The 14,399-nt window shown below is 40.3% G+C and overlaps 1 protein-coding gene across 4 annotated transcripts in view; it reads left to right on the forward strand.

The window, feature by feature from the left end:
• LOC126175469 (integrator complex subunit 15) overlaps positions 1–14,399 on the forward strand; it is a 57,633-nt gene that overhangs the window by 6,471 nt on the left and 36,763 nt on the right. The window contains exons 1-2 of one of the 4 annotated variants that reach the window (XM_049922280.1): positions 610–940; positions 1,025–1,164. The exons of 1 other annotated variant lie outside the window; for it this stretch is intronic. In XM_049922280.1, the coding sequence (XP_049778237.1) occupies positions 856–940; positions 1,025–1,164 (225 nt within the window). In that variant the 5' untranslated portion in view covers positions 610–855. Of the gene's footprint in view, positions 1–609; positions 941–1,024; positions 1,165–1,376; positions 1,413–14,000; positions 14,084–14,399 lie in introns of those variants that run through there. 2 more of the 4 variants (XM_049922281.1, XM_049922282.1) reach the window with 2 other exon arrangements.

Here is a 14,399-nt window from a genome sequence, read left to right on the forward strand (position 1 = left end):
CTATGTTTTATAAATCTATGTTGGGTGGGTGTCAATAGACCATTCTCTTTGAGATAATTCATAATGTTCTAACACAAAATATGTTCCAACATCGTGCTGCGTATCGACATTTGTAATATGGGCCTGTAATTTAGTGGATTACTTGTGTGTCCTTTCTTGAATAATGGTGTGACCTGAGAAACTTTCCAGACTTTAGGTAAAGATCTTTTGTCGAGTGACCACTTATATATGATTGTTAAGTATGGAGCTATTGCATCAGAATCCCCTGAAAGGAACGTAACTGGTATACTGTGTGGACCGTGAGACTCGCGTTTATTGAGGGATTGATGTTGCTTTACTAATCCTAGGATATCTTCTTCTAAATTATTGCGTTTGTCAGCTGTTACCGATTCGAATCCTAGGAATATTTACTTTGGCAAAGGAATTTCTGAAGGCCGTGTTTGGTAATTCTATTTTAGCAGCAAAGTCGTCAATGGTCCTTCCATTGCCGTCGCACAGAGGGCATTATGTTGTGCTACTAGCATACTTTCTCTATACTATAGACGTTGTTCCATATCTCTGATTCTAACCTGCTTGTTTGTTTGTAACATCCTTGGGCACAATGTAAGTTGTAGAATGATCTTTGCTTCTGTTGCTTATATCAAATGTAAACAATGCCAGTGATGCGACGTGTAGAAACAAGAGTGATTGTGAAAGAACGGCCTTTAATGTTTTATGTAAATAGCTTCTAGATGTGGTGATAACGATTCGAAATGCAATGTATTTTGTTCTGTTGCTCGTGATAAATGTGTTGTAATCAACAATTAACTCCGAAAATTTATGTGAGTGTGATATATTAAGAAAGAAACTTCAAGAATGTCTGTCAGTGGTTCGGAGCTTAAAAGTGCATTGAGGAAAACAGAATTTCCTTTTTGCGCAAGAGAAGCTCTTTCTCGGGTTGGTTAGTATGTTTGTGTTAAGTAAAATATGTCAATCACCGTTAAAAATACCTTGAACCATATTATGTGTTGGTGTCATATAACAGCAATGTTGCTTCACGTCGTTGCAGAACAGTTAACACAGAATACCGGTCGCCCGCCAAGTATCAAGCACTTAGATCTAGCAATGGATTTGATGGCTGAATTCATCTTCTGCGAAGTAGAAAGACGTGGAGGGAAAAGAAAGGTGAATGCTACATTGTTTAGTGTCGATCATGCTGACTGGTTTTAGAATAAACATATAATTACGTAGTGTAGACCTTGTCACCGAGTGAACCTGTTATTAGGAGAGTACCAGTTCGAAACTGTATATTTAGTCCTGACTTGTGTTGTATGTATAGGCCCTTTACAGTCGCATTTCGTGAAGAGGTCTTCATGCTATAGTTGTATCAGTGTCTGGAACAGGACACGATTGGAACAGGGAAATGTTGAATGGTGGTAGTGATGGCTATGACTCTTTCACTCACTATATTAGTGTTAATTGCGTATATTGCATTATTTTAATTGTCTGCGGCTAAACAGTGCTGTCAGGCAAATTAATATACAACTGGAAGTTGTTTTGATGAGTGTTGACGTGGTGAAGTCTTCACACTGATTTGACCAACTTATCAGCGAGTATCGTCTGTGTCAGAATTTGTCTTTCTATTACTTGAGCCAAGCCAGTTTTTTTGCCTTATGAAATGATATCTTTCATCAAGTTTTTAGGTTTCTCCATTGTTTTGGATAAATTGGTTGGCTTTTGTCATTACACAAAAGGTTTATCTGTGTACTCACATGGAATGGAGACGATTGACTTTCTGAATTTTGCAGCTGTTGTGCTCCTTGATAAGTTGGAGTCAATCTATATATTCAAATTTCGTAGTCAATGGAGTTACCATTGAGTTTATCTGGCCTCTCCAAGAAATTGCACCTCCTTGTGATTTAAACAGGTATATAATGGTTGACTTTCTGCTCTCTCTATCTCCTGCCCAGTCTGCATCACTGTTCTCAGTGTTGATGATGTTCTGTTCCTATTGCAGCTTCAGGACTTTAGTCCTTCAAAGGATTCTTTTAACTGCCTGCCTGGATCATTGCTGAAGTGAATTGGCAACAAAAGTTGTATATGTGAAGTTAGGTCTTTGTCCAACTGTGCATATATTAAACTGCTTACAGCTTCTCTGTAGGATTTATTTATCATGGCTATTTTATCTTCATTTGTCTTGGAGGTCATATATGAGTACATGATTGTTGTTGAGAGGTGTTTTGTCATTGGATTTAAGTTCTTCGTATTGTACTTTTCAAGAACTGGTTCTATTTATTGAGACTGGTTCTTCCATAGTAGTCCCCATTTGTGATCTCTCATGACTTTGGTGGTGCCTAAGCAACTGGACTCTTTCATTTTAAATTGCTTGTTGAGTGTGCATTCCTTTTCTTGCAGATTATTAATGAAAATCACCATGCTCTTGATATAAATTGCAACAACTAAAATGTCATTTCCTTTCTTATTTTGGTGAAAAACATGGATCTCCTATATGTCATTTGAAAATTCAAGTTTGAAGAGTGCATCATTTAGTTTAATTTTCCAATTGTGACTACCTTGTTTGAATCTGCACACTGTTTTCTTCAGCCTCTTGTTTTTTTTTTTTTTTCATTAACAGTTGTAATGATAAAATCAAATTTTGAAATTTTAATGTAGGCTAAATCAGTTCTTTGCAATTACCTACCAGAGTGCTGTAACATCATCTTAAGCAACTTATGTCTAGATCGCATTTGACAGCTGAACCAACAGATATGTTATTGGACTGTAGTGGCTTACTTGAGAATAGGTCTCTTCATAGTCTAAACCCTCTTTTTTTGGGTGCTTCCTTTAACTACCTAGACTGCTTTATATCAGATAATGTGCTGTTGTAACCTGACATTGCTTGCAACCTACTTAGAGGTTCATGCTCAGGTCAGAGGTGACGTGGGGATGTGAGACTAGTTGTTTGTTGGTACATGAGCTGGTATATAGAGAACTGAAATGGCTACGAGGTCAAGCTGAGATTTTTCAAGTGTCTGTGGTTGGAGACAGTACGAATGACTTGTATCTTAGGCTCCTTTATGATTGTTGGTCTTGGATGCTGTTATCACACGCACATTCTACAGGTTATGTTTTAATCCTTCTGTCATAATTATGTGTCCTAAGTAAGTTAATGGGGTCAACAGAAACATCCGATCTCACGCGTCGGCTTTGACCCGTGACGTAAGGGTGTTGTGGTGTGTGGCGTCATAACGGCGCGGAGTTTGGTTTGTGAGTGTGGCGTGTTTGTAGATGTCGTGTTGTTGTTTGTTGTGCCCTCTGGTGGTATGTTCATGGTTTTCGTTTGTTTGGTGTGTTGGGCTCAGTTTGCTGTTGGTCAGTGGTGAGTGCTGCGTGCGTCTTTTTGAAGTGGAATTTGTATTAGTGAGTTAACGGTTTTGTGTGATGGTTAATGTAATGATGATTGCTGTACGTCGGCTGAGTTTGTTATTAAGTGTATTCGGTTGTGGTTTTTTGTTCAGGAATGGATATGAAAGACCGGATTAATAGTTCTCGGTTGAGGGCTATTTTCGTCTTTATGATACGTATGCGACGTTTTTATATCTGCCATATTTGGTATTCGTATTGGGAGATGTTTTTGAGTTACATAGGTCAAGGGTAGTGGTCGATCCTAAGTTATGGGATTGGTAGCTGCTGTTGAGCTATATAGTTGGAGGGAAGTGTTCAATCTCAATGTTTGGTGGAGTATGTTGATTTTTGTAATGGGAGATGGGATCGGGAGTTGCTGTTGAGCTATATAGGTCAAGGGAAGTGTTCGATCCCAATTTATGGGGTCGGGAGCTGCTGTAGATATATGTAGGTGAAGGGAAGTGTTTGTTCGCAATGTTTTGCGGTGTATTTTGATTTTTGTATTGGGGGATGGGATCGGGAGATGCTGTTGAGCTATATATGTCAAGGGAAGTGTTCGATCCTAATTTATGGGATCGGGAGCTACTGTAGATCTATATAGGTCAAGGGAAGTGTCCGATTCCGGATAAGAATGTGTTTTGTGGTATTTGGTGAGTTTTGTGATGTCGATTTTTTTCGTCGTCTTGCGTGGTTTTGTATGGCGGTGGGTGGCTAAATTTGTGTATATTTAGTTTCTCCCCACCCAAAAACCCCCAATTTCCCACGCTTGTCCCGTTAGAGTCATTAGGCTTTTTGTGAAACCTGTGTGTGTGTTGTTTTTCTATGTATTTTCGTCTTTATGATACGTATGCGACGTTTTTATATCCGCCATATTGGAATTGTCGTTTATGGTCGTTTCCGCCATATTTGTGACGTCATGGGTCAAAGCCGACGGGTAGGATCGGACGCTTCTGTATTTCCAGTTAATGCCGTCCACAGGAACTCACACTTGACAATCTGCAACTTTAAATTCTGTGGTCAGAATCTTTCAAACACTTCTCCAAGTCTACAAACCTGCATTATGCTCTTCTCATGTAGCTCCAAACACAACCACATCATCTAAATGCACCAACATCTTGCATCCAATCTCTCTCACCAGCTGTGCTTGCAAGGTGATGGAGTGTGTGATTCATGCCAGGCTGCTATGTTGGCTCGAGTCTCTCAATTTACTAACCGCTGCACAGTGTGGATTTTGAGCTGCATTTCTGCATTTGATCGCCTTTCTGCATTTGATCATCTCGTTACTTTGTCCACCCATGTCATGAATGGTTTTCTGCGGAAATTCCGGGCTGGCTGTGTTTTTTCATTTGGAGAAGGCATGTGACACCTGCAGGAGAGCTCGTATCCACCGTACTCTCTACACATGGGGCTTCCATAGCCGCCTGCCTGATTCCTTGAGGAACTTTTAAAATATTGAGTTTTCAAGGTGCATGTGGGTTCTGCCTTGTTTCCATCCTGAGTGTCGTCCTGTTTGCTATCGCTATTAAGCCTCCGGCTCCCTTTTTGTTGATGATTTTGCCATCTATTGAAGTTCTCCATAGACCTCTCTTATTGAGTGACATTTTCAACGACGTCTGAATCATTTTTACTCGTGGAGCATTGACATTGTTTTTTGTTTTTCCATTGACAGAATCTTTTGTATGAATTTATGGTGGCGCAGTTGTTTTCTCCCACCATCTTTACATCTTGAGCCTGTTGCTCTTCCATTTGTTGAAACTACATAATTCCTGGGACTCATGCTCATTAGGAAACTCTCTTGGTCCTCCCGTGTGTCTTATCTAGCAGCCCGCTATATGTGGTCCCTCAGTGTCCTATGGGTCTTCAATGGTACTTCCTGGGGTGCAAATCGAAACACCCTCCTCCTTTTGTACTGGTCCCTTGTCCATTCGAAACTAGACTACGGGTGCTTTATTTATGCATCTGCATGTCCATCCCTCTTACACTGTCCACCATTATGGCATCCATTTGGCCACTGTCACCTTTTACACAAGCCAAGTTGAGAGTATGTGCCAAAGGTGCTGAACTACCACTGTGCTACTGCAGTGACTTTCTCCTCAACAGGTATGCATGCCGTTTGTCTGCCATGCATGGCCACCCATCGTATGCCTCTTTTGATTGCCAATATGGGGTGCGTCCCTCTTTGTCCACTTTTGGCTCTTGCTCTGGCGGCTTAACTTCACACTACCTGCAACTTCCTTGTATGGTGTGAACCCTTCAACACATTGGCTTCGTGTAGTGGCCCTTGTTCACCTTGGCCTATATTCGGTTCCTAAGGACACTACTCCAGTCTCACTTTGTTGCCTTCAATTTCACAACCTTCACATGGAACTTCGCTATAGTACCTTTGTGTATGCTGGTGCATTCGTCAGTGGGGCCGACATTTTTCGGTATCAGCTTTCGGCACACTGATCAGTATGTACAGCAGAGCTCTTCGCCCTGTATCAGGCCACAAAGTACATCCTGTGACACAGGTTTTTCAATTGTGTCCTCTGCTCGTACTCTGTCAGCACCCTTCAAAGTCTCTGAGCACTATACGCTGCCCATCCCTTAGTGCAGCGGGTCCAGGAAAACTGTCACTCACTCTTCATGGAGCTACTGTGTTGTTTATGTGGGTACTTGGTCATGTCTGCTAGGAAACGAGGCTGTGGACGCTTCTGCCAAGACTGTAGTCCTCGTACCTCAGCCCACTTGTTCTTATATTCCCTCCCATGATCTCTGTGTTGCCATCTGTCAGGAAGTAGTGTCACTTTGGCATCACCATTGGTCCTCCCTTCATGGGAATAAGCCTCAGATTATCAAGCCTCTTCCAGCGGCTTGGATGACCACCTCTTGGCCCTATGCCCAAATTGTAACTGTCCATCATTCCTTGACAGAATGCCCATTTTTTAACTGTTTACATTCCGGCTTGGGTTTGCAGTCTGATTTATTGCCCATTTTAGCAAATAGTACATGGGCTGTCAACTGCATTTTACTTTTTATTTGTCTTAACAGTATGGCGAAGACCATTTAATTTTTAGTTCTGGACCTTCGTTTCTCTGTGGTGTATTTTGTAGACCTTTCTGATGTCCCTGTTTTTAGCCGTCTTCTCTTACATTGATTGGAATTGACATGTAGTCATTTTTTAACTCCTCTCTGTCTTCGTGTTCTATAGTTTTGACTTGGGCACTTATGACCCCAATTGTTTTTAAGCCCTAAAACAAAACAATCCAATCCCTGAAGCTCAGTTAGTAATGTGTTTCAGCTCCACTGTCTATTCTGCATTCATAATGTTTTTCTGGAGTAAAGAAGGCCATTTTCTCATTGTGCAGTTTCTGATGGTAACCCTTTCTACAGTCTGAAATGGCGAAGCATGTGGCTATTCCTAAACTATCTAAAATTTTGTCAGTACATGATAGCAGGAATACACTGCTAATGCAGTTGTCATTAAAGATCTGGTAACTTGCAACTATTCTACTTTCATTTCCGTGAAACATCTGTCTCCTTCAGAATCATCAGTAATGGAAAATTCACACTTGTGCTCAGTGTAGTAACTTCTCATTTCTGAAGAGTTCCTTTTGTGCCTCTGGTAGTTCATAAGGCTGGATATTTATCACTTTCCCTTGGGCCTCTGGTTTCACCGTCTCAGTATCTATCTCTGGGCAGGTGAAGTACATCGTGATATGCAATACACAGTTCAATAATTGAAGTAATTTCTTCTTCGATTAAGTGATGCACTCGAACCATTTCCTTTAATCTGATAATTCACGACCTTATCTTGTCTCTTGATGCACTGAAACTATACTGTGTGTGAGGCATTCCTCACCTTCTCCTATGATAGGTACTGCTTCTATCTTCACTGGGGGCTCATTCCAATGTAACTTTTTCTTTTATGGGGTTCAAAACGGTAGTGACACAAGTGACACTCTGAACAGTCACCAAGACTGCAGGTATATACACACCTGTTTGCAAGTCCTGCTTCTCGATTGTTTCTTTGGTCAGATCTGTGTTGTGCACTTTGATCCTTATAATCGTTCATCTCGAAGAACTGTTTGTGTAACAGCAAACAGGCTACCCTTCCTTTTTTTCTGCTGCTCATCTTTGTTCGTTTTTTCCCATAGCTGTGGTGCCTTATCGCTTCTTATTTATTAGAAGAAAGAACAGGTTTCTTGCTCCAGAGGCACTCTTCTCTCTCGGCTCTATGTCCGATTCTGTGTGGATGCATACTGATACCTCTGGTGTCGCATTTGCCTTTGTGATCGGTTTCTTTTGACTGTTTCTTCCTGGGCCTGCCCTTGACCCATAGCTTCTTTGTTGCATAGTCTGTGATTAATTTTGAACTCTTGCAGAAGTTTTTGCTTCAGATTCCTTCATGTGGTTCATCTAACTCATCCTCTTCTATGTGAAACTTGTGTCCGACACACACACACACACACACACACACACACACACACACACACACACATATTGTCGTCTATCCTCAGCGTTAACATCATGGCTCTGTGCGATTCAGTTACTTTTTGAATGACTCCTCTGAGTTTTATCCATTTGTTTGATCCCTTTATTACTATGTACTATGAGACTTGTGATTCAAACGCTTCCCTGCATGCTTCTTGTGGTTGTTGTTGTTGTTGTTTATATTTACAAAATCATTCCTTCCCTTGCAGTCTGCTGAGTACCACTTTGCGCCATGGGTCAACTGCGTACTCATTCTGTTCTTCTGTTTCCTGGTTTCTGAGGTTCCGTATGTCCTGGTTCTTTACAATTATAATGTATTACGGGTCTTGCCTTATCACATGGCCTGGAATGCCATTGAAAATTGCATCAATGACACGCCAATTGATGCATGTTTCCATTTTCCTTGGGATGACCTGTGCGTAGAGCTTCCTCAGTTCTTCTCGGCAGCGACAAATGATGTGTCCACACGATCCATCACTTGAGCTTATGTTAAATGCACTCCTCTTGCTCTCACCACTGTTTTAATCCCCTCATCCTTGATTCCCTGTATGAATACTCCTCGTGCCTCCTTCCCAATTAGAGATTAGCTTCTCGGAATATAACCGAGCGAGGTGGCGTAGTGGTTAGCACACTGGACTCGCATTTGAGAGGATGATGGTTCGAACCCGCAAACCTGCATCTAGCCATCCAGATTTGGGTTTTCTGTTGCTTCAAACAAATGCCGGGATGGTTCCTTTGAAAAGGCACGGCCAATTTCCTTCCCCGTCCTTGACAGTCAGAGCTTGTGCACCGTCTCTAATGACCTCGATGTTGATGGGATGTTAAACCAAGTCTTCCTTTCTTCTCAGAATGTCAGTTTTCCTCATCCCTATTCCCATCCAAAGCTCTCAGAGTTAACTTAAATGTGTCCGACAACACTTTTTGCTAAGCAAAGGGTTCACTACCTTCCAGTTTGATATTAGGTGATTTTTTTGTCCTTTCTCAGAGCTGTAGTCCCCATAACATGTTGTGACTCTCTCATCGTGTCTGTTGGTCAGGCAAGTGGCACTCTGTTCACATTTACTGAAAGTTTAATATTGGAATTTGGTGTGGTCAGCCATGTAGGTGTCACTAATTCAGATGTTGGTGGCCCTGACCTTGATTGTTGTAACTGCTGTGAAGGCGTGCTCTGATATTTAATGCAACAGTCTGCTCACTGTGGTCTCATATTCCTGTGATACGGGATGGTGGATGATTTCCTGACTTGTGCTTTCTTTGCTCCTGCTGTACACCAAAAGAACTGCTCTGCCTGTTCACTGTAATTGATCTACCTTGAAAGCTCAAGCCAGGTCATCCTAAGTTGGGGCTTGTTAGTTCTCCTAAGAGAAGATCCTGTCATTCATACTCTAAAGTACCTTACTTCCTAGTAAAGATACTCAGCCAGGTATCAAAGCCTGGATCCCACATTGGACACCAGTTTATTTGTTGTAATCCACTGTGGGTTACAACATTCTTACCCAGATCAGAGGTAATGTGGGAGGTCAACTGTTCCTTGGTACATGAGCAGTTATGTGCAGGAGTGAAACAGCAGCGGGATTTTTCAGATCTATGAGGTTGGAGACAGTACAGAATGACTTTATTGTTAGGGTTATTTGGTAATGTGAAGTTCACAAGAAAATGAGTCTCCGGTTTGGCGTACTGGTCTGCTTTTTATTGCTTCTGTATATGTTTACAGTGAACATGCAGATGAGGACAGACACTAATTTATAACTTCAGTAAGTGTGAAACATAGACGAGACTTACTAGATTCTCCAAGCGATTACCAGAACAAATGCCCACTCCAGCCTATAACTGTACTAAGTAACGTGTGTTGCTACAGACTGCAAACTGTGAAAGCACCAGATTCTATTGGTTGGTTTAAGTACTTATCACTATGAAAGTGACATGCAGACATAGGTATATGTAGACAATTACACGACTGAAACAATAAAAATTATTATAATTCTCATTCACATACACACTATTATAGGCTGTTAGTCATCCAGGGCTTCTGGCTGGAAATCCTCTTCACCCTGAACTCTCCTCAACCTGGAACATTGCCTTCCTTGACAGTTGAGGGCTTCTGTATATGGATCTTGGAGCCATTTGCTTACAGATGGTACCTGACTGCATCACTTTTTAACCCCCATTAGCAGTCAGTAAGTGTGAAACCAGCAGTTTCTCAGTGTGTGTGATCTCTTAATGGACTAATGAAAGCATGTTTACACTTAGATGATTTTTCTTTTTTTCTGGCATCCCTTCATAATTCAGTCCTTTTACAGAGTGGTGAAGTTGCAAACACATTCTGATCTGTATCATAAATAATACATAATCATTTATCAAAGTGACAGAACGTCCATTTTCAGATTAACCAAAGCCATTCTAAGGCTTTGATACAGATTATCACAAGATTCTATTAAATAAATTAAAAGCATCAGTAATAAGAGGGGTAGCTAATGACTGGTTTCAATCATACCTAGCAGATAGGTTACAAAGAGTAGAGATAACACATACTATAAATAGATCTAAACATTTAGTAAAACACTTATCAGAGCCAATAATTAATGTAGGGGTTCTGCAAGATAGCATATTAGGGCCAATACTATTCCTGATATACGCCAATGACATTCCCAGTAGTGTTACTCTAGATGAAAAAATTCTCTTTGCTGATGACAGTAATATTATAGTCGCTGAGAAAACAAGAAAACTCCTTGCAGAGAGAGCAAGTGAAGCTCTCAAGGAAGTTTACAACTGGTCAATAAGCAATAAAGTGACATTGAACATAAAGAAAACTAATGCTATGAATTTCAGTTTGAAGAAGGAAAATGACAGTTTTAAATTAAATGTAGATGGCACCTCTATAGACTGTGTGACAAATACACAGACTGTGTAACAAATGCAAAATTTCTAGGAATGAGTATTGAGTCTCAGTTGAAGTGGTGTGAACATTCGAAGATACTTGCAAACAGAATGTCATCAGCATGTTATGCCCTTTGAATCCTATCATCAGTGTGTAACATGCAGTGTCTTTTAGTTACATACTATTCATATGTACACTAAGTTCTTAGCTATGGCATTCTTTTTTGGGGAACAAATGCACAAAATATGAACACAATTTTCAGTTCCAAAAAAAGAGCCATAAGAATCATAACCAAAAATGATAGTCGAGCTCATTGTAAAGATCTGTACAAAACATAGGGGATTTTAACTGCTCCGTGTGTATACATTTACCAGTCAGTTGTACACATCAAAAATAACTTTGATAATTACTGCACAAACAGGTCTGTCCATGACCATGGAACATTTGCCAAGAAAAAGTAAACATAAAACTCAAAACAGCATTTTCTACCATGGAATAAAACTCTACAATAAATTACCAAAACAGATAAAAGAAATTGCAAAAATACACTTATTTAAAAAGGCAGCAATACATTTTATACATTGAAGGATTCCTTAGATAAAACAGAATAGGGGTTTGGTAAAAAAATTATACAAGTAAATAATAATAATAATAATAATAATAATAATAATGATTATAAAACATCCAACATTCCACATAATACCTTCACACTAGGTTTTTTTTCCTTCTTTTCTCCTTTTCTAGAAAACTTACCCCCAAGCTATGCATTGCACAATACACCTCTTCCTTTTTCTGAGTTCAGCGTCTCAGTCATTATAGAGGATTATAGAGGGATGCTGACTCAGTTTTTCAGGACAGCAAATGGGAAATTGTGGTACAGAAAATGGCCCAGAGAACACTAGAGTGTGTGTGTGTGTGTGTGTGTGTGTGTGTGTGTGTGTGTGAAGTGTTATGAAACAATGTGTGTGTAGTATGTGCAATGAATGATGGTGAGATATGAGTGAAGAGTGTGGCATTATATTATTTAATAAGTTATTTGTAAAAAAAAAGTATTATATACCAGGAGTAAATCTAATGATTGTTTCTAACTAGAAATCTGTAGACCCCCTTTTCCACTATCTTATTTATAGAAAGTAAATTTATGCTTAATTTTGGCTCATAAAGAACATCTGTTACTTTAATTTTTGTCTGTGTCTTCAGTTCCGTTTACTATTAAATTGCCATGTATTACCACTACCTTTCATATAAATATCAATTTACATGAATTCATTACGTAAGGGAACTTAGTTGTGTACTGATCCACAAATCAGTATATATCAGTCATTTATGGTTTTTTCTGATACAAATGTAGTGAAGAATGTAATTTACCGATTACTTGCCATTTCTCTTGGTTTTACTGAAACAGTTTTTTTTTTATTCCAGCGTGACCATACCAGTACTTATAACAATTAAGCACCTTGGAAAAATTGTGTGCAGAGTTTCTGTTACCTTTCTGATTCACTTAAAGAAGTATGTCACTGTTCCAAGAGAGGTAGTACTTTTTGTCCTTCTCTTCCTGCAACAGTTAAGTCTTAGTTGTGTCTCCAGTTATTCATGTACGAGAATTCTCTAAGCCCATGATAAAATCAAACAATGTAAATTCCAAGATGGAATGACAACAGTGTTTTGAAAAGGATAGATTGCTACTCACCTCATGGAGGAGACACTGAGTCACAGACAGGCACAGCAAAAATACTGCTATATGTCTGAGCTTTCAGCCATAAGGCTTCATACAAAGTAGAAAAAAACTCGCACATTCAAACAAGCACAACTCTCATTCACACGACCACTATCTCTAACCAGTGAGGTCAACTGTACAGCAGCTGTGCCTGATAGATGGTGGGACAAAGAGGAGGCTGTGGCAGGGAGGTGGAGGGATAGCAGGGTAGGGGTGGGTGAAGGTTCAGTGCTGCTTGTGGTAGCATGCAGAGCCTCTGTGGGGTCAGAGTAGGGCTGCTACGTGCAGTCGGGAGGCCCCGAGGCGGCAGAGGGGAGGGTGAACGGAAAGGAGAGACGTAGAGGAGGGCAAAAAGACTTGTGGGGGCATTGGTGGAATAGAAGGCTGTGTAGTGCTGGAGTGGGGGCAGGGAAGGGGATAGGTGAGTGAAGGACAGGGACTAGTGAACATTGAGGCCAGGGGAGCTTATGGGAACATAGGGCGTAATACAGAGAGAGTTCCTGTCTGCACAATTAAGAAAAGCTTGTGTTGTTTGGGTGGATCTAGACGACACAGCCTGTGAAGCAGTCATTGAAATGAAGCATACTGTGGTGGATAGCATGTTCAGCAACTGTGTGGTCCGACATTCTCTGGGCCACAGTTTGTCAGTGGCCATTTGTGTAGGCATACAGCTTTTCGGTTGTCGTGCTCTCGTAGGAGGCAGCGCAGTGGTCACAGTGCAGTTTGTAGATCACAACTGCTTTCACAGGTAGCCCTGCCTGTGATGGGATAACCCATGATAATTGATTTATAGTGATCAGTTACCCCTGCCAATAAAATGTGTCCTGTCCATTTCTATTTCACTACAAAGCATTTAACATATAAAAAGTGGAAATTATTTTTTTCCTGTACTATGTGCAGTTCTCCAGCCAAATTGTATGGAGTGTTCTCAACAAACCAGTTCTTCCATAAAGTCATCTGTCTTCATACACATGTTATAATTTGTTCTAGGATTTTTGTGACTCTGATGTTCTGCTAGTGTACATTAAATGCAGGAGCAACCAAAATTGTGGTGCCACCCATCTGCTTTGATCTGTGCTATAACTGTGTTGTGTTGTTTGATGCCTTGGTAGTGTGGCCTATTTGAAATGGACTGCGATTGCAGAGGATGTGTTGGAGCATGTGGTGGTGCTCTCTAGTGTGGGATGTCTGTTTCTAAATAGTTCATGAGTGCTGTTAGTAATTCATTGGCCTTTTTGAGTGCTGATTGTGAGAATAATGTTGGAAGGGTTTGTTAGTGTGTTATTTTGATGTTGGCAGCTACGTGCAATGAACTCATTTTTGCATTTGGAATTATTAGTGCGGGTGCTGTTTATGGTTGGAGATTCACTTTACTATCATTTATTTTTTCGGTAGTTATGGACATGAAAACGAAATTCATGAATAGGTCCCTGCATGCTGCAGTGGGTGATGACATGTTGACCACGACTAAATTCCTGCAGTTATTTTGTCCAGTGACCAGTACATATGATGCTGTTAGCACGATAACATATGGCTTTTTATTTGTAGGGGTTCCTGGTTTGAGAAGTCGTGGATGGCCATTACAGAGTTGGTTTGATGACACATTGTTTTTGCTATCACTAGATTCGTTGGTTAGTAAGTACTTTTTATTTTTTTGTTATAGTATATATGGTTTGTGGATTTATGTGCATAATTCTGCGTTTCTTGTTGTCGAAATTGGTGTTAGTGCAGTTCTCTTGGGTTGCTTTGTTAGTTATTGATAATTATGATGGATTGTGATTTATAGGTATCATAGAGTTTGTTTTACTTATATTGTCGAGTTTAGGTTTTTGATATTAGTTATATGGACTCTGTTTTAGTTATAAAGGTTAAGTGATATTTCTGTTACTGGGTTGTGGTGGTGTGTGTGTGTGTGTGTGTGTGTGTGTGTGTGTGTGTGTTCATGAC

Source organism: Schistocerca cancellata, chromosome 3, assembly GCF_023864275.1.
Source record: "Schistocerca cancellata isolate TAMUIC-IGC-003103 chromosome 3, iqSchCanc2.1, whole genome shotgun sequence".
Taxonomy (NCBI): domain Eukaryota; kingdom Metazoa; phylum Arthropoda; class Insecta; order Orthoptera; family Acrididae; genus Schistocerca; species Schistocerca cancellata.